The sequence below is a fragment of the Caretta caretta genome, chromosome 2 (assembly GCF_965140235.1).
Source record: "Caretta caretta isolate rCarCar2 chromosome 2, rCarCar1.hap1, whole genome shotgun sequence".
In the NCBI taxonomy this organism is placed as follows: Eukaryota; Metazoa; Chordata; order Testudines; family Cheloniidae; genus Caretta; species Caretta caretta.
The window spans coordinates 113,872,653-113,893,894 of NC_134207.1; the positions used below are offsets into that span (position 1 = coordinate 113,872,653).

At 41.4% G+C, this 21,242-nt stretch overlaps 1 protein-coding gene across 6 annotated transcripts in view; it reads right to left on the reverse strand.

The window, feature by feature from the left end:
* PHACTR1 (phosphatase and actin regulator 1) overlaps positions 1–21,242 on the reverse strand; it is a 447,348-nt gene that overhangs the window by 313,318 nt on the left and 112,788 nt on the right. For 4 of the 6 annotated variants that reach the window (XM_048839855.2, XM_048839850.2, XM_048839856.2 and 1 more), the window contains exon 4: positions 7,084–7,152. The exons of the other annotated variants lie outside the window; for them this stretch is intronic. In XM_048839855.2, coding sequence (XP_048695812.1) covers positions 7,084–7,152 — 69 coding nt within the window. The remainder of the gene's footprint in view (positions 1–7,083; positions 7,153–21,242) is intronic. 6 annotated transcript variants of the gene reach the window in all.

Below are 21,242 nucleotides of genomic sequence, written 5' to 3' on the forward strand. Positions count from 1 at the left end.
ATAGCTTTCTCTCTCCCCCACCCCATGAATGCTGGGTTATGGTGACACTACAGTGTGGTCCAACGGATAGTGTCCAAGACAGAGTCAGGAGCCCGGATTCTGTTCTATTTGCCACTGACTTGCTGTGTGGCCTTGGGAAAGACATAGACATTCCTCTAAAACAGGAATAATGCTTTGTAAAGAGCACTGACACCTAGAGACAAAAAGTGGTAGTAATTCTGCCATTAAAGCTGAACCTGTTTCTTTTGCAAGCCTGATTAGAAAACCCTCCCTTCTCCTCTTCTTTATTATTATAATACATTTAATATCTCCTGGTTAGTATGAGGCAAGTTTGGGGGGCACGTAGTGTGGGAAGGGAGATTTCAAATGATAGGACTTCAGGGAGGGAAGTAGCAACCTTTCACTTTTCAAAAATTTCACCTGCATAGCTCAGAAACGACATTGTCAATAGAGGTCAAAATAACATTAATAGTCAGGCCTCATGGAAAACTCATACACTGGGTCTCTATTGGGAACACTGGCTAATATTTTAAAAATTATTCAAAGTCAAATTCTTTAATGTTGGGAGGACTGATATATTCCATAGCAATTGTAGTATCCCTGTTAAATCCTGTGACAGTTAAAAAGCTCCACCCTATCTATGCTTACATTAAAAAAATTCTTTGTGATGAGACACTACAAAATGTAAATCTATTATTAGAGCTTTTTGTCACTGGGATTTTTGCTTTAAAACACCTAAGAAAATTCACAGATCATCCACCATTCTTCCCAGCACTACTCTCCTTTGCCATGCTTATTCCAAGGTGGACAGGGTGTATGAGGGTGGGTATCATCTCCCCAGTGGTGATTCTTCAACACCAAGGGCAAAATGAGGTAATATAGCTCGTGGCTAAAGATGCAAAACTACTGTTGTTTCTGTGACCATCCTGGTAAATGTTCTTCCCTGCTGACCATTGAAGACTAGAAATTTTGAATGCACTACCATGTTAAATCTATGAGGGATGAGGTGGCAGCTCACATCACTGGACCCCAGCAAGGAACTCCAACTATGTTTAAGGAGATAAGGTGGCATGACTGTCAGACTTTATGGCTTTTGGGACAGACCTGGCCTATTCATATCTAAACTTACATAGAATGATCAAGATTCACTTGTAGTAATTCTCAAACTTTTGTACTGGTGACCCCTTTTACATAGCAAGCCCTGGAGCGCGACCCCCCTTTATAAATTAAAAACACTTTTTTATATATTTAACCCCATTGTAAATGCTGGATGCAAAGCGGGGTTTGTGATGGAAGCTGATAGCTCGTGACCTGCCATATAATAACCTCGTGACCCCCTGAGGGGTCCTGACCCCCAGCTTGAGAATCCCTGTTTTAGAACATGGTTAAAACAGTCATTAAAAATTACAAATGTTTGCTTGGGGAATCTGTTCATGGTATGAAGTGTCAGTTTTGCCTATCCACTTTTAGAGTCTCTATGCTTAAGGATACAATGGTGAGTGTAAAGTATTAAAACGGACCTCTTCAGATGATGATGGTGGTACTTGTAATTTCAGTGATGTTTGAAATATGGCTCTGCTCAAACCAGTTACTTGTAACCCATTGTAATACCCCAACAACAACACTGGATGCTTTATGGAAGTTACAAATTCTTCGAGCACAACTTTCAACTCTCCCAAGCGGTATGTCTGAAACACTGGTCTTACTAAGTCAACATGCAAAATCCATTCAACAAGTTTTGAGTTATGAGTAGTTCTCCCCCTCCCCCCACTTAAAAAATGGATGAAATTCCCAGATAAAAGACTTGATTAAGAAAGTCAGTGTTGGGAACATATTGCCCATTAAAACAGTGTTTATGGAATGTAACAATCCCACACCACAGGCAACCTCTAGACACTAGAAGATTGTTCCAACATTAGCCTTAACTCTGTTCTTGTATCCCTCCTCATCCTTCACCTATAAACTAGACACTCCTTACCTTACCCAATCTAACATTTACAATATGGGCCACAGATCATTTATAAACACCATATGCATGCTGGCAGATGAACCACTTATCCACCTACTATGTGTGGGCCAGAGACTCAGCCCTCCCACTATGGGTCAGAAACTAAAACACCCTCACCACTGGCAGCCAACTGGCACCCATACAGGCAGGCTCAGTAGGGAGGTTAAGGATAGAGTAAACATGGAGAATGAATGAATGATCCTCTCAATCTTAGAGATGATCCCGCTCATAAACATCACCTGGATAGAGGGAGGACGCTCAGACTTCTGTTTTATGGAGAGAGGATTTTAATCTCCAGTGCTAGCAATCTTGTAGCTTGTGTGCGTGCTACATTCACACAAAAGCTGTATGACTTCAAATCAAAGTGTTCTTCTTTATTACTGCAGTAGAAAATTCCACAGTCTTTATTAACACTAATGAGCCTTTACATTTTTACAGAAACATTTTGAAGATGGTGTGGGGGGAGAAAAAAATTGTGTACTTTGCTTGTCAGAGTTCGGTGTGGGCCCATTGCATGTGCTATTTTTATTTCTTCAGAGATCCTTACATTTGACACCGTATTTGGTAATGAGCGACAGCATGGAATAATTCGAGCCATACAAATGACAAAGGGTGGGCGTATTGGGGAAGATGAAGTGCACTGAGAGTGTGCTACAGGTATTGTACCAATTAGACTCCCTACTCAAAAAACAGGAATAAATAGGAGGAATGGAAGAGAAAATGCTTTCAGGTGTGTATTTTATAGCTAAGGTCCACAAAAAGTAACACAATTACTGGAAACAGTATTTGCTGTGAAAATATTACATTTAAAGCAGTTTACATGCAGATTGTTCATTCAGGTGTTTTTTCTGTTAGTACATACTGGAGTGCTAGCTTTTGTATTGTGTTGGTTTCAGCCACTAGGGGCTAGAAGTCTAAAAACATATATCAGCATTACTTTAGGAATGCAATCTAAGATCAGGCAAAGCTGGTGAGGGTAGGTATCAAGTTACTAGTGTGGGAATGACTACACAAATGAGATGAGGCAATGTTGTTTGGGGTGTGACTATGCTAACGTTTATGGTGAGCATGTTCAGTGCGAAGCCAATATTTTCAGCATCTGGAGCAGACTCAGTGCTAATACAATGCTGTGCTGCCTTCTCCTGACAGACCTGACTGCTTACTGAGCCTTATACAATTCACTTGATTTCAGACTGTGTCATGGAAGCAAACTTTAGGCTGAAGTTCACAAATCTCTAGAAAGTGTGAGGGCTGGGAGTGGGATCTTTTCTTGCCTCCCCATAACTTCCTGTGGCATAACTACACCAGTCCCCTCCCTATCTAGTGTTTTTTTTGAGCTTGTCATGGCGGGGGCCTGTGACCTCTTTGAGGCATCAAGGCGCAACTGGCTGACTCCTCTCCATGCACAGAGCCTTCCGGTGGTGGCCAGCTGCACCAGTATAATGCAATAGCATTAATACCTAGCCCTTACGGAGCTCAGAGGAGCAGAAGAGTTTTTCTTGACCCTGATATTGCAGAAAGGGGAAGGTACTAGCCTGAAGACTAGGAGGGGCAAAGCAAAGACTCATGATGAGGAGAATGTGCCAGACCTTGGGAGATCCCAGGATGCAAGGGAGGGAGGGAGTCAGTTGTCCTCTCTCCTTGACTACTGTGGTGTAATGTTCACTCCCACCAGAAAGCAGCACTAGATTAGATAGGGATCCAGAATCTATTAGGGATAAGGAAAAATCTTTAAATATACCCCCCCCACACACACCCATTCCCACTTGTTAATTCTCAATGGAGAAAAGTCTCAACGTTGTTTTAAGTTGTCAAGATAGGTACAAAATCAGCTGATTTTGCAGCTATATGCCTTCAAATGGATCTAGTTTGTAGAAACAGCAAAGAAGAAACATTTGACACGGACAAACACGTAATATTAAACATCTTCTAACATTAAAAACTGATGATCAGTGGTGCAAGTATGGTGGTTTGGTCCGGTACGCTGTACCAGTAAGACATTTATAGTTGGTATAGCATACCAGAAAGACAGAAGAGGAGCCCAGCCCCACCCCGCTCCTTGCCCTTCCATGGAGCTGCATCTCCTCCATCTGTACAGAATCCCCTTTGGAGAACAGGGCTGGGGGCAGTACAGCAGCCGCGCTTTTGCTCCTTTCCCCACAGAGAACCGCAGTGGGGAAAGAAGCAGAATGCCGGCAGCACCTCTGGCGTGGCTGCTGTAGAGCCCCCAGCCCCACCCCCAGCCCTTCCACGCAGCCACATCTCCTGAATCCTCCTGCCTGGGGTCTGTACAACAGACATCTCCAGCGCAGTGGGAGGAGGACGGAGCCCCCTCCCCGGTAATGTGGGATGTGGATCATGGGGAGGGGATGGGGAGAGCCTGGGGCCCTGGGCTGGGAGGAGTCATGTGGGGGGGTCACAGGCTCCCCCTTTGTGTCTCTCCCATGAGTGCAGCATGCCAGCAAGAAATGATTTCTACTTGCACCACTGCTGATGATCTTCCTAAATGCACAGCTTTTACATAGTCATGATCTGATGGATTTGCACCTTTTATTTTCCAGCATTATTTAAATGCTAACATTGCTGCTAAACTTGCTCTTCCTAGGTTTTTGAGTGACAACCCTATTAACAATCAGATAAGCAGTTAGATGACTTTGAAAGTTTTTACAACATAAAACAAATGGAAAGCAAATGGAGAGAAATGCAATTTGCTCAAAAAAAGAATTAGTTATTTGATCTAACCTTTGAAAAATTGGCACTTTTGATAGCACAGGTATATATGATTAGATTATGAAGCATGTTAACTTGGACACAGACTATTGGGGGGAGGGATGACTAAGTTAAATCTCAGAAAACTTAGCTGTTCAGTCTAGATAAGAATATAGGAGTTTTTTTCAGTCTAGCCTTTTTTGGTTCAAGGAAACAGATTGGAATACATGCAAGAATGTGGTTTGTGAACGTGTGTGAGAGCATGTGAGCTGGATTACCAGTGTTCCTAGTTTGAGTTGGGTGTGAAATAAAACAAGAGAAGTTCTTCTCAGAATATTTCGATACTTTTGCTCCCTCTCCTGATTGGAAACAATAAGAGAAGCAAAGTAAAGGCTCCTAGGCGTTATCAATCAGTCAATCAGCAAGCAAGCAAGCAAAGTTTTAAAGGGAGAGAAAAGTTCAGTCTCCACATCCATTTGGTCTCTGGCCTTGCTATTGAAACTGCCAACAAGAGTGACAATTAAAATGTTGGTTATGGGGAAGATGCTGGTCCTCTGGAATGAGACCTTTAATATATCTCAGAACAGGCCCATTGACCAACCATCAAACAATAATGGCTACCAACCTGAGATGAATTAGAACAGACAGCCTAGTGGTGAAAGGCAGCCTTTGTAACACCGAGACTAGACTATTACAACGTGATTGATATGGAGCTACACCCAGAGATGGTTCAGAAAGTGAAGCTAGTGAAGAATCCAGCTAATAACTTATTCAGTGGAGCATCACATCAAGATCACAGACCACCAGTACTTCATAGACTGTATTAGCTGGTTGTTAGTTTCCAGGTAGAATCCAAAGCGTCAGTTTTAACCATTTTAACCACTATATGTGGTTTAGAACCAGGCAGCCTGAGAGACTGCTTCTTTCCTTGTGTGGCAATGATACAGCTGGGCTAGGCGAGGGACTCTGGGATAGTTTCTCTTTGTCCCTCAGTGTCCCCTCGTGACGGGTGCAATATTTGCTGGGACTGGCATCAGTTTTCACACAATACTCTTTGGCCTACTCCAGCCAAGCTACTTTAAAGCACTCAACCTCTTTTGGGGTAACAGAGACACTTAGTTCAAAGCCAAACAAACATAGAAAACAAAACATACAAAACAGTCCAGCGAGCCCAGCCTTCAGCCCTCACAGGCAGGCTCCTAGCTACAACAGCTTGACTTCCCACTTAGAGACTGGATCCTTGGCTTTTCTCTAATCAGCCATCCAGGCCAGGCCAGGCCTACCCTCTTTGCAAAGGCTCTAGCAAGCCATAGTCCTCCTATAATCCCTGGTCTGGGCCATACATAGGTGCTGGAACTAGGAGTGCTGCCGCAACCCCTGGATTGAAGTGGTTTCCATTATATACAGGGTTTACAGTTTGGTTCAATGGCTCTCATCACCCCCACTATACAAATTGTTCCAGCACCCCTGGTCTGAGCCAAGCTCCTTGCCCCACAGAGGAACAGCTTATCTGCTCTCCTTTTCCAACAGCCCTCAACTTCTGGGCTTTTCTCATCTTAAATCTAACACTCAGAACAGGTATAGTAGAGTGGGGTTAACTGACCTCAAGGCTGCTCTTTAACCCTTTCCTATCTGATGTGGGATATATCCACCCCCCTCACAGGCTCAAGATACAATCATCTTGATTTAAGTGATGGGTGGCCGCTAGCAGGACTTTTTCCTGTATGGGTTCTTCATCTCTGTAATTTGCTCTAGTTCTTGGCACACTGGAGCCCAACTCTGCTAAGCTTCCAGGCCCATGCAAAAATTCACCCCTCCCCCAGTAAGTATGAGGAAGGGGGGCAGTTTGAAGAATACATGTTGGACAAGGCTTGTTAGGCTTTCGAGGAGGTGGGCAAGCCTGCATAATGTGTGCATTCAACTCGATTATATTGTAGATATTGTTAAATTATTTTGATATTGTTTCAAGATCGTAAAATGCCTAGAAGAATGAATAAGCCCTTATTTGAAACTGAAAAACAAACATACATACATAACCCTATATCAAATTCCCTATCCATCATGGTATCTGGGCATTTGTGTCCAGAGACAAAGACACTTTGAAGTCTATTTTTTTCTATTTTACAATGTGTAAGTAAATTTCTGTTTCCTTTTAAGAATGAGGAAGACTTTTTCACAGCATTGAATCCCACACAGTTTATCAATGTAATAGAACCGTGTGTCTCTTTCCTGAGTCCTACAGTGAGTTAAAGCCTACCACAAATGAAAGCTGATTGGCTGGACAAACCACACAGTACAAGATTTTTGACGTAAATTAGTTGTATCATGCTGCAGGCAATACAAACGATATAATGAATGGAACGCACCTTCATTGAAAGGGGAATGGAGCAGATAACTTAGAAGGTCGTTTCCCATCTCTGCTTCATATGATCTCTCTGAAATCACAGGAAATATTTTTATCATCTTTGTTAATGGTCTGGAAGGTGGAGCAAACAGCACATTAATTCAATTTGCGGATGGCATTAAACTGGAAGTTGTTGCAAATATCAGTGAGGACAGAGAAATTCTGCAAAGTTACACAGCAGTTAGAAATATGGGTAGGAAATGACTCAATGTAATTCATGATGGAAAAATGCAATTTAATGTAATACACCTGGGTAAAAATAACCCAACGCACATTGGGAGAAATCTGGAAAGCAGTAATCCAAAAGGAGACCAGGGTTGACAGTGCGGAGCAAAAAAGGCCAATGTGATTTTGGCCTGTAAAGGCACCTCCTGCACAGAGTGGAGGGGTGATAGTTCCTTTGTGTATGACTCCTTTGAGACTGTACCAGGACTATTGTGTTCATTATGAAGCATACCACTAGTAGAAAGTCATAGACAAACCAGAGGCAGCTCCGAGATGAACAATGTTTTCAGTTTACAGTGTTAACATGAAGGAAACAAGATTTCATTTTTCTGGGCTATCATTTGCTAAAATTCTATCCTTGTTGTATAGTAGAATTTAACATATTACACAACAACATTATAATTATATGCAACACCGACAGACCCTGGTCATGGGTGGGCGGAATCAAACCTGGGATCTGTGGAGCTTAGTGCATGAGCCCCGACTGCATGAGTTAAAAGCCACATGGCTGTTAAAGCAGACTCATTAATCTTTCTCTCTAAGTGGTCTCAGTGCCACTTAGATGGGCACTGAACACCACACCAGGAGCTGTGTGGGTTACATATATAAGAATGAATAGGGTAATATTGTGCCTTATTAAATCTTATAGTTAATAGGAGAGATTGCTGTACAGAAAACGAAAAATTCCAACTGAACGGGCCTGTGACAGTTAATTCTCATTTAAATACACATTTTACTATTGTTAGTTACTAAGACCGTGATCCTGCCAGGAGCTCTGTATGGACACAGCCCTGCACCCACACTGAGACCCATTACAGAATCCAGCCTAATTAATTAATGTCCTTTATTTATTAGTGTAATATATCAAATTGTTTTTCAACCTACCTTTAATGACCCACCCTTCCCCCTGACCCCCATGACATCTAATCTAATGTATCATCATCATTTGTTTGGTACTCCTTGAAAATAGGAGATTGGATCCCGAAGAGCTGTAATTTTGACTAATAATGATAATGATCATTCAGCCAGCTAATTTGCTCCTTCCCTCTCATTTCTTTTTGTTTTTAATTTTCCTTCCATTATATAGCTAACCAAGTATTTATATGGACAATAGGATTAGACAGGAGGCTCCCTCATTAGTACTTGCCACAGTAGCTTTACTTGAAGTCGGTAAGAAAAAGCCAGGATGGCAGGCTTTGTCAGCCACTGTCCAACAATCAGTACTTTTACATGGAGGCAATGAGAATTCATTTCTGGTAGATCTCCACGAACTAGAGTTATGCCAGAAATGAATTTGACCCATTGTGCAACGTTTGCAGTTCTCTTACCTTACATTCTTATTAGAAAGGGGATAGATTACCAGCCTGAGTTAAAGTGGCACCCAAGTGCTAGTACATCTTCTACCTAGCTCCAATGAACTTGGGTGAGACAGTTTGTATGTGTTGGCAGAATGTGGGTTAGGGACAACACCTGAGTAAGAGTTTGAGTTAACTCTGCAGTGAAGAGTTAGTCTCTACCAGCTTCCTGCCTCTACTGCTGAGGTGAGATTCAGGTATCCCATAAATTACAAATGGTAAAAAGTCTGAGATCAGGGGGATATAAAGAAGGGAAATATTTGCATTTCACGTAAAGGATTTGGAGAATACTGAAGAATTAAAGTCCTAATGATCCAAATTAATTATGATGCTATCCAAATGGTCTGTCTGACCCTTGATTTGACATCAACATCTTCTTAAAATGTAGTTTAAAAACTCTGTGCTGCTTTAGTCTTATAAAGATCACATATGCAACAATGTCATGTTATGGTATCCCTGGAAAGGGCCAGGACACTCAAGTCAATGCAAAAGTCTGTATAGATTTCAGAAGCAAGAGGTCATGGGTTTCTAGTATCCACCCCTGTCCCCAATAATACTACCTGCCTTCTCTGATATACATAAATGGAATAATTAACCTCAAAGTTTCTCCACATTGTTTTAGAAATAGATAGCTGGATTCTTCTAATCCTTTTCAGTGCAATAAACACAGATCTGATTACACACTCTTGCAATGAGAAAAAGGAATGAAACAAAATCAGGTATTTCATCTGGTATATTGTACCGCTACAGCCTCCATCTTTAAAAGCTTTGAAAACCCTCTTCACCAGGATATAGAATACAGTATGTTACAGTTCTTAAGAAAACAATCACTGAACATTTGACATGTGTTTGTAATCCTGATTCACTAGGTTAGCAATGTCTCATTCTGTTGTTTCCCCTGTCTATTCACTCTACAGCTAAATACCCTCATTATATAGGGTGATCCCAGAGCAGATGAGACGTACATCCAGGACCTCTCCACAAACTCATCAACTCTCCACCTAAGGTTCAAGGTCACAGCATAGCAATACAATCAAGCAGAAAGGAGAAAGCATTAGTAAAATACAATATGGTGCAGATCGGCTGAAGAGATAAAAATATGCTGAAATGCTCCAGTGTAGCTGTGTACTCATCACAAAGTTTTATTTGAAGTCAAGGTTGAGTTTGCTCCTCTGCAATGTTCCTCTTTCCAGAATTTTATTCAGGAAAATAGATGTTTAGTGCTTTTGTATTTAAAAGTCCTTTACTCACATAATGAGTCCTTCTGGGCACAATTCCTAGAACAGTTAAACACAGCTACCATCAGGCTTTATATTAAAGAGGAAGTGGGGAGATCATTTAAATATTACTGTCAAACATGACATTTACCCATGTTGTTGATTTTACACTCTCTACAGTCTGACAACAGCAAAATTAATATTTGTGGTAGCCTGCTCTGAGCAATTGACATACTACTTGGAGCTCAGGAAGTTAAGTTGTTTGCTGAGAAATTATATGTGCAGTAGTTGTACAAATACAGAAACAATGGGTAGACACTCGGTGTAAATCAGTGGAACTACACTGAAGTCAATGCTGATTTCCACTAGCTAAACATCTGGCTGTATTGGTCCAATTGTCATCTGAAATGCATGTGTGTGGAATTCCTATTTAAGTCTGAGGGGATGACTGGGCCAAATCTGGTTTGTTTGACATAATTTTAACTAGTTTAACACAATAATACGTAAGATAAATAATGATTATTTTATTGAGAACGGCTAGCAACCTCCCTTCATTAGGTGAGGCAATGATCATGCTATCATTAATTGCATGGCTGCAACCACAGGTGCCATAAGCAATCAAGATGCTTATGGGTCAGAACCACAAGTGGTGGATCTCTGGGTATGTATAAAACCAGATATAGCCTTATTACATACAACCTGTGAATCACAGGCCATTGGGAGACTATGGTTGCTATAATCAAGAATCCTGGATAAACCAACAGACCCTATCTATATCTTCTTTGCAAAGAACCTGATTTCACCAATGATCATAACTTGCAAAGAAAAGAATGACCTATTACAAAGGTTTGCGGAAAAAAAGTCTATTGTGACATCACAAGTGAGTGGAGTTTGGTATGTGGATGAAGCTTGAGAGATTATCTTATTTTTACTAAGTTTGAGTCTTAATGCCAGAAACATTTCATATTTTATGTTACAATTATGGGCCAAAATAATTAAATGTTACATATTTTATCAACACTGACATTTATATGCACCAAAATCCTAATGGTTTAAAATAGTGCAGACATGAAGAACAAGTGGATAAATTAATATGGAGTTGTTAATATTGCACTATTAAAAATATTGACCAATAACTTTAGGCTTTAGTTGAAAGAATTTCTGACTTTATTAATGTTTAAATGAAAAGTGTGTGTATACATGTGTGTGCGCATGCACACATGGGGGAGAAAGAAATCTGTACTGATGACAGGAACATAGCAATTGCCAGAATGGATCAGATTGAAGGTTCATCTTGTCCAGTATATTGTCTCCAACACTTGCCAGCACCAGATGCTTCATAGCAAGATTTAAAAAATATATTATTTGATTTTAACTCAGTCATTGGTAATTAGAAATGTGCACTTCTTTATGGCAATCCAAGACTAATTCATCCCATGTTGAGAAACCAATTGGGAGCTGAAAAAGCAAGAAAGCATGTATTTCTTTTCCAATCTAGGAATAAAAATAATGTGGGAGAAGATGAGATCTACTATTTCTAAATACTAGATGGACATGGGACCAGATCTTCAAAGGTATTTAGGCACCTAAAGATGAAGATAGGCATCTCATGACCATAGCAACCAGAAACAATCCACTAACTACAGTTAATGCTTCCTTTGTTTAATGATTCAGTTAGTTTTAAATGCAAAGCATGTTTTGATTAACATCCTTTTCCCCCCTCACATATCCTGAAATTTAAGGTAGTTTTATGTAATGTGATACAGCATGGCCAGAGGGCAGCAGGAGAGTGTTAGAAGGGAGCCTTATTCCCTGTAGATGGAAGAAATTTTGCTATAAATTAATTAAAGCACCTGAAGCCAGTCACATGATAAAAATCCCCTGCTTCAATCAGACAAGAAGAGGAGTTGAAGCAGAGTGGATTGGTGTTGGAGCAGAGAGCAGTTTGGAGAAGTGTGGCGGTGGGCTAAGACGACCAAGACCCTAGGCAAACGGACACCTGGTTTGTGCAGAGGGAGGGCAGGAAGCCCTACAAGCTGAAGGGCAGGAGAGGGAAGTAGCCCAGGAGAAGAAACCGCTAGTTCTAGTGGTTTACCGCTATCTCTAGGGCCCCTGGGCTGGGACCCGGAGTAGAGGGCGGGCCCGGGTCCCTCCCTCTCCACTCCCCTCCTCTAGGACACTAGTGGGGCAGTTAATACCTCAGTTCAGGGGCAATAAACAGTGCTTTGAACCCCTCCCCCCCAAGAAGAGAAAGCATGAGACCCATTATAGTAGTGCTGGCAATTTGCCACAGTAACTAATCAACAATTTTAAAAGGCTGCTTTTGTGCATTTTTAATGCATTCCAATTTTCATCCAAAAACTTTATCACCACTAAATTATCTTCATCTAGTAAACAGAAAATGTGTCATTCACCATTTTCTAACATAATACTGTAGCAATTAAGGATCTGAATAAATATGCTAAGCTACGTAATTGCTTAAATAAACATCTATAGATATAGTGTATCCTGGTTAGCAAAAAGAAGTACAAAATTTAGTTTAAAGACTGTATTTAGTTGCAAGCTGACACATTTTAAATGGTTATAGCAACCAATGAGAATTAAACTTTCTATAGGAAAATAGCTAAAGTACAAATACAAACCAAGTTTAAAATCAATTATTTAAATCAAGATTTCTTGCTTACTGATTTATGTCATTATTAAAATTGGTGATTTAAATCAAACCACTGTGACTGAACATATAGTTCATAGAATCATAGAATATAAGGGTTGGAAGAGACCCCAGAAGGTCATCTAGTCCAACCCCCTGCTCGAAGCAGGACCAAATCCCAGTTAAATCATCCCAGCCAGGGCTTTGTCAAGCCTGACCTTAAAAACCTCTAAGGAAGAAAATTCTACCACCTCCCTAGGTAACGCATTCCAGTGTTTCACCACCCTCTTAGTGAAAAAGTTTTTCCTAATATCCAATCTAAACCTCCCCCACTGCAACTTGAGACCATTACTCCTCGTTCTGTCATCTGCTACCATTGAGAACAGTCTAGAGCCATCCTCTTTGGAACCCCCTTTCAGGTAGTTGAAAGCAGCTATCAAATCCCCCCTCATTCTTCTCTTCTGCAGGCTAAACAATCCCAGCTCCCTCAGCCTCTCCTCATAACTCATGTGTTCCAGACCCCTAATCATTTTTGTTGCCCTTCGCTGGACTCTCTCCAATTTATCCACATCCTTCTTGAAGTGTGGGGCCCAAAACTGGACACAGTACTCCAGATGAGGCCTCACCAATGTCGAATAGAGGGGAACGATCACGTCCCTCAATCTGCTCGCTATGCCCCTACTTATACATCCCAAAATGCCATTGGCCTTCTTGGCAACAAGGGCACACTGCTGACTCATATCCAGCTTCTCGTCCACTGTCACCCCTAGGTCCTTTTCCGCAGAACTGCTGCCTAGCCATTCGGTCCCTAGTCTGTAGCTGTGCATTGGGTTCTTCCGTCCTAAGTGCAGGACCCTGCACTTATCCTTATTGAACCTCATCAGATTTCTTTTGGCCCAATCCTCCAATTTGTCTAGGTCTTTCTGTATCCTATCCCTCCCCTCCAGCGTATCTACCACTCCTCCCAGTTTAGTATCATCCGCAAATTTGCTGAGAGTGCAATCCACACCATCCTCCAGATCATTTATGAAGATATTGAACAAAACCGGCCCCAGGACCGACCCTTGGGGCACTCCACTTGATACCGGCTGCCAACTAGACATGGAACCATTGATAACTACCCGTTGAGCCCGACAATCTAGCCAGCTTTCTACCCACCTTCTCCCTCCAGTTCTTCTCCCTTGAAGCTATTTTAAAAGAAACATCAGCTTAAAAGTTGCAGTGGATTATCAAGAAAATAAAATATGAATAGCTAACAACAATAGATCACAATCACAAAGTATCACCACATTTTCTCTGACAATTATTTAAAGTAATATCGTTTCAATTTTTAAAGGCAATTGGGCAGCTTCATCTTTGATATTTTTATACCTACTGCAGATTCAGAATCTATTCTGTCCACCAGCACTGAGGTTACAGGAAGTTTCTGATGCAAGTTCCAATAAATAATCACAAATCATGTTCGGATAAAGAAGTTCTGATTTGGCCTCTACGGGCTGCCAGGGGGATTTACATAGGGTGACCAGACAGCAAATATGAAAAATCGGGACAGGTAGCGGGTAACAGGAGCCTATATAAGAAAAAGACCCAAAAAATGGGACTGTCTCTATAAAATTGGGACATCTGGTCACCCTAGATTTACAAAAACACAAAGGGCAGTTAGGTGCCCACCTCCCACTGAAAGTCAGTGGAAGTTGCACCCCTACCTCTCATGTATACCTTTGAAAATCTCCCTCTGAAACCAAGAAGCCACTGAACCTCTGCTTTCCAGAATGTACTGTACGTAATCCCTGCAGGCAACCTTAACGAAACCGAAGTGTTCAAACACTGCTGGAATGCTTGACAGATGAAGTGGTGATAATGAACCACCCCCCTTTCCTGTGGCAAGACACACAACCTGCCTTGTCTGCTGGAGGAACGAATGGAAATAAGACTTTGCCACTGTAATGCACTGGATAATTATACTTGTCAAGAAGGTTCATACTGTTTCAGTGCTACTTGCAACTGAACTTGTATTTCTAGTTATGATCCTGATTTTTCGGGTACCTCCAATATAACCTCTTTTAAACCACATCAGCCTGGAATGACTCCGGGACTGAGTCCAGATGTGACTTTTTCATTGTTGTTGTGGAAAAAACTAGCCTGATTTTTCAAAACCACTATTATGTGTATGAATGTGTGTGTGTGTGTAATTGCATGACCGCAATGGAACCAATTCTGTGATTGTACTAACGATTGTGCACACCCAGATGGGCAGTGATCTCTGTACTTTTATGCAGCGGTGTGCACATAAAGTAGGTACACAGTTGTACATACACAACTAAAAATCAGGCTGACACTGGTTTTAATGTTGCAGTCTCCCCATTTTTGGAGAGAAAAAATGAGGAAAAAAAGTTTCAAAATGTTATTGATTGGGATTTAGATGGCATGATCAGATGTATAGTGGAAGGAGAGAGAAAGGGGCAAGTGAATTTTATAAGCTGCCTATTCATCCTTACTTGGAAAAGATGGATTACTCATTGCCCATGGAACACCCCAGCTATTCAGACTGGACATCAAATGCAGATGAATGATTGTCTTGTACAGAGCTCCAAGTGAGTTAGCAAAATCTTGGTCAGAAGTGGCATAGGGAAATAAACCCATCATCAAGGGCACCTACTTCTTCAACCACTGGAAAATGAATTGGAGTGTACTTTGCCCTGGAAGACAACTTTACTGGGGTGGGTTGGTGGGAAGGTAGAAATCAGAGTTTTGGACAGATCAAGGAACATATTTTGTAGCAAGACCTGCATAATGATTAAGTAACTTCATGACTTAATTTTGGAACTTTTGGGCCAGATCCTCACTTGGTATAAAGTGGCTCAGCCCTCTTGCCTTCCATGGAACTGGATCTATTTACACCAGCTGAGGATGTTGCTGCTCCCTGCCATCCTCCTGTTTTCCAAAATACTAGCTCCCTGATGCTGCTGGGTCATCTATGACTGGAACCAGGCTAGGGGTATTTCATTCTCAATACATCTCCATGCCACTTGATTGCTCATGTTGATCTTTTAAAAAGCTTTTAAAAGACACAGGCACAATGCATGAAAGCAAATGCCCCTTTCCATTACCAAAGCACCATCATATTTTCTTACACTACTCCACCTATGGAGGGATACATCTTTATTTCTTTTGGTGATTACTTCATTCGAGTAGCAGAATGCTTGTTTTTGTACTTCACAAAGAAGGTCTATTTTAGCCAGCTATGTATCAAGCTCATCATTTGTGGCACAGCTTATTCTCACTAGGGTGTCAAACAAACTCTTGAATCCCAGTTAATACAATGCCCTGAGCAAATCTACCGGAGCTATTAAAAAATGGTGGAAATAACAAGCTTTTCACACCAGGAAAAAGTTTGAAGATGAGTGAAAACAATTGAATTTATGAGAGATGCAGTTAAGTGCCATTAGCCATGATAAACAGTTCTTCTTCAGTCCTTTTATCTCTGGGTTCACACCTGAAATGCAGTCATAAGATTCAGTAAGCTAACATGGTCCCACTTTGCTGACTTGAGCTTCAGTAGAATCAGAACTAAACTATGCCAGCAAATACAAAGAAACATTTGATGCAGTATGCAGAGCTTATTGTTAAGAAATTCAACCCAAATTGATGAATTGATATGCACTCATCTTCACAAATAGGAAATGCAAAACAAAGCCATCTGAGGTATACAAAAGCATCTGCCACTCTAAAAGAAATTACTTTAAAGTATCCTAGGCACTACGGCAACTCCTTACTTCCATGGCCTCTCTTCAGTAACCATCATCCAGTACGTACTGTCTTGTCATGTCTTCATTCTGTTCATTACTGTTTCCTGGGCTTGTTATGTGGACCCATTGTAACCACTTATTATTCAGTTGTTGTTAAGGGAGAATCTGGAGTGATGTCTACTATTTATTTTAGTCTCTATATTGGTAGTTTTAAAATATTCAAAAATAAATTTAAAAGGGATAAGTATCTTTAGAAAAGTCTCATCTTGCTGGCTGGATCCTTTGGGCCAGATCTTCATCTTGGGTAGATCAAGCCCAGTGGAGCTATGCTGACGTGGCTCTTTGTCTTTAGCAGGGTCATAAAGAAACAAATTCACATCCCACAGCAGCAGCAGCACTCCTTCACTCAGATCAAATGATCATTTTACATTGTCATTAGTGACATGATAAATGTGTTGATGAAGGTCAGGGGGTGAGAAGAGACTAACTATGTGTCATCATCACCATCCTAGAATGTGCTTTCAATTTAGTACTGTGTCATAGAAACAGTTGACATTCTGGATCAGTGCCAAAGTAGCTACCTAAAAACAGTAAACAGTGGCCTAATGAAGATTATGTCATGGAGCCATAATTTAATGCTTTTTACTTTTTTTTGTTTTAAATGTCTGAAAGAATAACCTAGATAGAACAGGTTTTAGAGTAGCAGCCGTGTTAGCCTGTATCCTCAAAAAGAAAAGGAGGACTTGTGGCATCTTAGAGACTAACAAATTTATTTGAGCATAAGGTTTCGTGAGCTACAGCTCACTTCATCGGATGCATTCAGTGGAAAATACAGTGGGGAGATTTATATACACAGAGAACATGAAACAATGGGTGTTACTATACACACTGTAACGAGAGTGATCAGGTAAGGTGAGCTATTACCAGCAGGAAGGGGGGGGGGCTTTTTGTAGTGATAACCAAAGTGGGCCATTTCCAGCAGTTGACAAGAATGTCTGAGGAAAAAAGGGGGGGGGGGAATAAACATGGGGAAATAGTTTTACTTTGTGTAATGACCCATCCATTCCCAGTCTTTATTCAAGCTTAAGTTAATTGTATCAAGTTTGCAAATTAATTCCAATTCAGCAGTCTCTCGTTGGAGTCTGTCTTTCAAGCTTTTTGTTGAAGAATGGCCACTTTTAGGTCTGTAATCGAGTGACCAAAGAGGTTGAAGTATTCTCCGACTGGTTTTTGAATGTTATAATTCTTGACATCTGATTTGTGTCCATTTATTCTTTTACGTAGACACACAAACTTCCTAGTGGCTGGACTTCACAAAAACTAGACAAGCCATTTACAACACACACTTTGCTTCTCTACAAAAGAAAAAGGACACTAAACTATCTAAACTACTACATGCCACAAGGGGCCACAACAGTGGTTCCCTTAACCCACCCAGCAATATTGTTAATCTATCCAACTATACTCTTAGGACAGATTCTTCTGCTGGGCTATCTCGGGGCCTCTCCTTCTGCCCCTCCACCCACATGAACATGATACAGTTCTGTGGTGACCTAAAATCCTATTTTCAACGTCTCCAACTCAAGGAATATTTCCAACACACCTCTGAACAGCATACTAACTCACAGAGAGCTTCCTACCAAGACTACAAAAAGAAGGATTCTGGGTGGACTCCTCCTGAAGGTTGAAACAACAGACTGGACTTCTACATAGAGTGCTTCCGCTGACGTGCACGGGCTGAAATTGTGGAAAACCAGCATCACTTGCCCCATAACCTCAGCCGTGCAGAACACAATGCCATCCACAGCCTCAGAAACAACTCTGACATCATAATCAAAAAGGCTGACAAAGGAGGTGCTGTCATTATCATGAATAGGTCAGAATATGAACAAGAGGCTGCTAGGCAGCTCTCCATCACCACTTTCTACAAGCCATTACCCTCTGATCCCACTGAGGGTTACCAAACGAAACTACAGCATTTGCTCAAGAAACTCCCTGACAAAGCACAAGAACAAATCCGCACAGACACAGCCCTGGAATCCCGACCCAGGGGTATTCTATCTGCTACCCAAGATCCATAAACCTGGAAATCCTGAACGCCCCAGCATCTCAGGTATTGGCACCCTGTGCGCAGGATGTCTGGCTATGTAGACTCTCTCCTCAGACCCTATGATATCAGCACTCCCAGCTATCTTCGAGACACCACTGTCTTCCTGAGGAAACTACAATCCATCGGTGATCTTCCTGAAAACACCTTCCTAGCCACTATGGATGTAGAAGCCCTCTACACCAACATTCCACACAAACATGGACTACAAGCCCTCAGGAACACTATCCCCGATAATGTCACAGCAAACCTGGTGGCTGGACTTTGTCCTCACCCATAACTATTTCACATTTGGGGACAATGTATACCTTCAAATCAGCGGCACTGCCATGAATACCCGCATGGCCCCACAGTATGCCAACATTTTTATGGCTGACTTAGAACAACGCTTCCTCAGCTCTCGTCCCCTAATGCCCCTACTCTACTTGCGCTACATTGATGACATCTTCATCATCTGGACCCATGGAAAAGAAGCCCTTGAGGAATTCCACCATGATTTCAACAATTTCCATCCCACCATCAACCTCAGCCTGGACCAGTCCACACAAGAGATCCACTTCCTGGACACTAAGGTGCTAATAAGCGATGGTCACATAAACACCACCCTATACCGGAAACCTACTGACCGCTATTCCTACCTACATGCCTCCAGTTTTCATCCAGACCACACCACGCGATCTATTGTCTACAGCCAAGCTCTACGATACAACCGCATTTGCTCCAACCCTTCAGACAGAGACAAACGCCTACAAGATCTCTATCAAGCATTCTTACAACTACAATACCCACCTGCTGAAGTGAAGAAACAGATTGACAGAGCCAGAAGAGTACCCAGAAGTTACCTACTACAGGACAGGCCCAACAAAGAAAATAACAGAACGCCACTAGCCATCACCTTCAGCCCCCAACTAAAACCTCTCCAACGCATCATCAAGGATCTACAACTTATCCTGAAGGGAGACCCATCACCCTCACAGAACTTGGGAGACAGGCCAGTCCTTGCTTACAGACAGCCCCCCCACCTGAAGCAAATACTCACCAGCAACCATACACCACACAACAGAACCACTAACCCAGGAACCTATCCTTGCAACAAAGCCCGTTGCCAACTGTGTCTACATATCTATTCAGGGGACACCATCATAGGGCCTAATCACATCAGCCACACCATCAGAGGCTTGTTCACCTGCACATCCACCAATGTGATATATGTCATCATGTAGCAGCAATGCCCCTCTGCCATGTACATTGGCCAAACTGGACAGTCTCTACGTAAAAGAATAAATGGACACAAATCAGACGTCAAGAATTCTAACATTCAAAAACCAGTCGGAGAACACTTCAATCTCTCTGGTCACTCGATTACAGACCTAAAAGTGGCAATTCTTCAACAAAAAAAACTTGAAAAACAGACTCCAACGAGAGACTGCTGAATTGGAATTAATTTGCAAACTTATAATTAACTTAGGCTTGAATAAAGACTGGGAATGGATGGGTCATTACACAAAGTAAAACTATTTCCCCATGTTTATCCCCCACCCCCACTGTTCCTCAGACATTCTTGTCAACTGCTGGAAATGGCCCACCTTGATTATCACTACAAAAGGTTCCCCCCTCCACCCCCACGCTGGTAATAGCTCACCTTACCTGATCACACTCGTTACCGTGTGTATGGTAATGTCCATTATTTCACATTCTCTGTGTATATAAATCTCCCCACTGTATTTTCCACTGAATGCATCCGATGAAGTGAGCTGTAGGTCACGAAAGCTTATGCTCAAATAAATTTGTTAGTCTCTAAGGTGCCACAAGTCCTCCTTTTCTTTTTGCTAGATAGAACAGAATCAAATCCACTGATCACCAGGGCTCAGGTTGGCCACAAAGTCCCCCTGTCCTGGTCAGAGAGATTAAATAATCAGTGGTGGAATGCTGTACTATGTTTGCCTGCATGCCCAGCCTAAATATGATTTATAGCTGGCAATAACATTGATTTACATGTACAGATCATTTATTTCCTTCTTTAGGACAATGCCAGGCCTAATCTGTGTATTAAAAAAAATCAATCCCAATCTACTAATGGCTTATAAACATAACAGGTAAAATAGATAGCTATTGGAAAATGGGCATACCAATTTCTTATTAATGAAACTGACTTATAAGATACATCTCTCTGTCATATACACACTAGTGCACACATTTAACTGTTACTGTCTGTGTTTATTCTTGGAAAGCCATCACTTTATATACCCAGTAGCCTGTAGGGTTGTGCTTTCTTCCCTTCTTGCAGCAAATATGAGAGATCTTAAAACTGTTAGTTTATTTATGGAAAAACAATGGGTTGACTGAGCAGATGTACAATGGCATTTCATATGTTCTCACCTGTGAGCATCTGAAGGGCTGGTCATGCTGAGTGCCAAAAGCAATAGCTAGTTTAGGAGAGCTCTGAGGACATTCTCCACTGGGAAAATTTTTAGGAATGAAACAAAATCATGAATTCTTTCCTACTTTGAAACATTTTTTTTAAATGTTCAAAAAATGGTCTGTTTACTTTTGTTTGATTTATATAATATTTTAAAAGCTGTTCAATTGAAAATGCAACATAGACTACATTGCCTTAAGAGCAAAACAATATGTAACTATACCCTGTAACTCTGTCACCACACTCTGACCAGCTGTGAGGCAAAAAGGGAATAAACCCTTTCCTTTTGATTCTGCTGGTTTTAAAGTTCCTGATTACAAAGAGCAGCACTCACAAGCACCCCACACAATCTAGCTGAGTGCTGATATTAACTGTTTTGGTCACAATGTCTGATGCAGC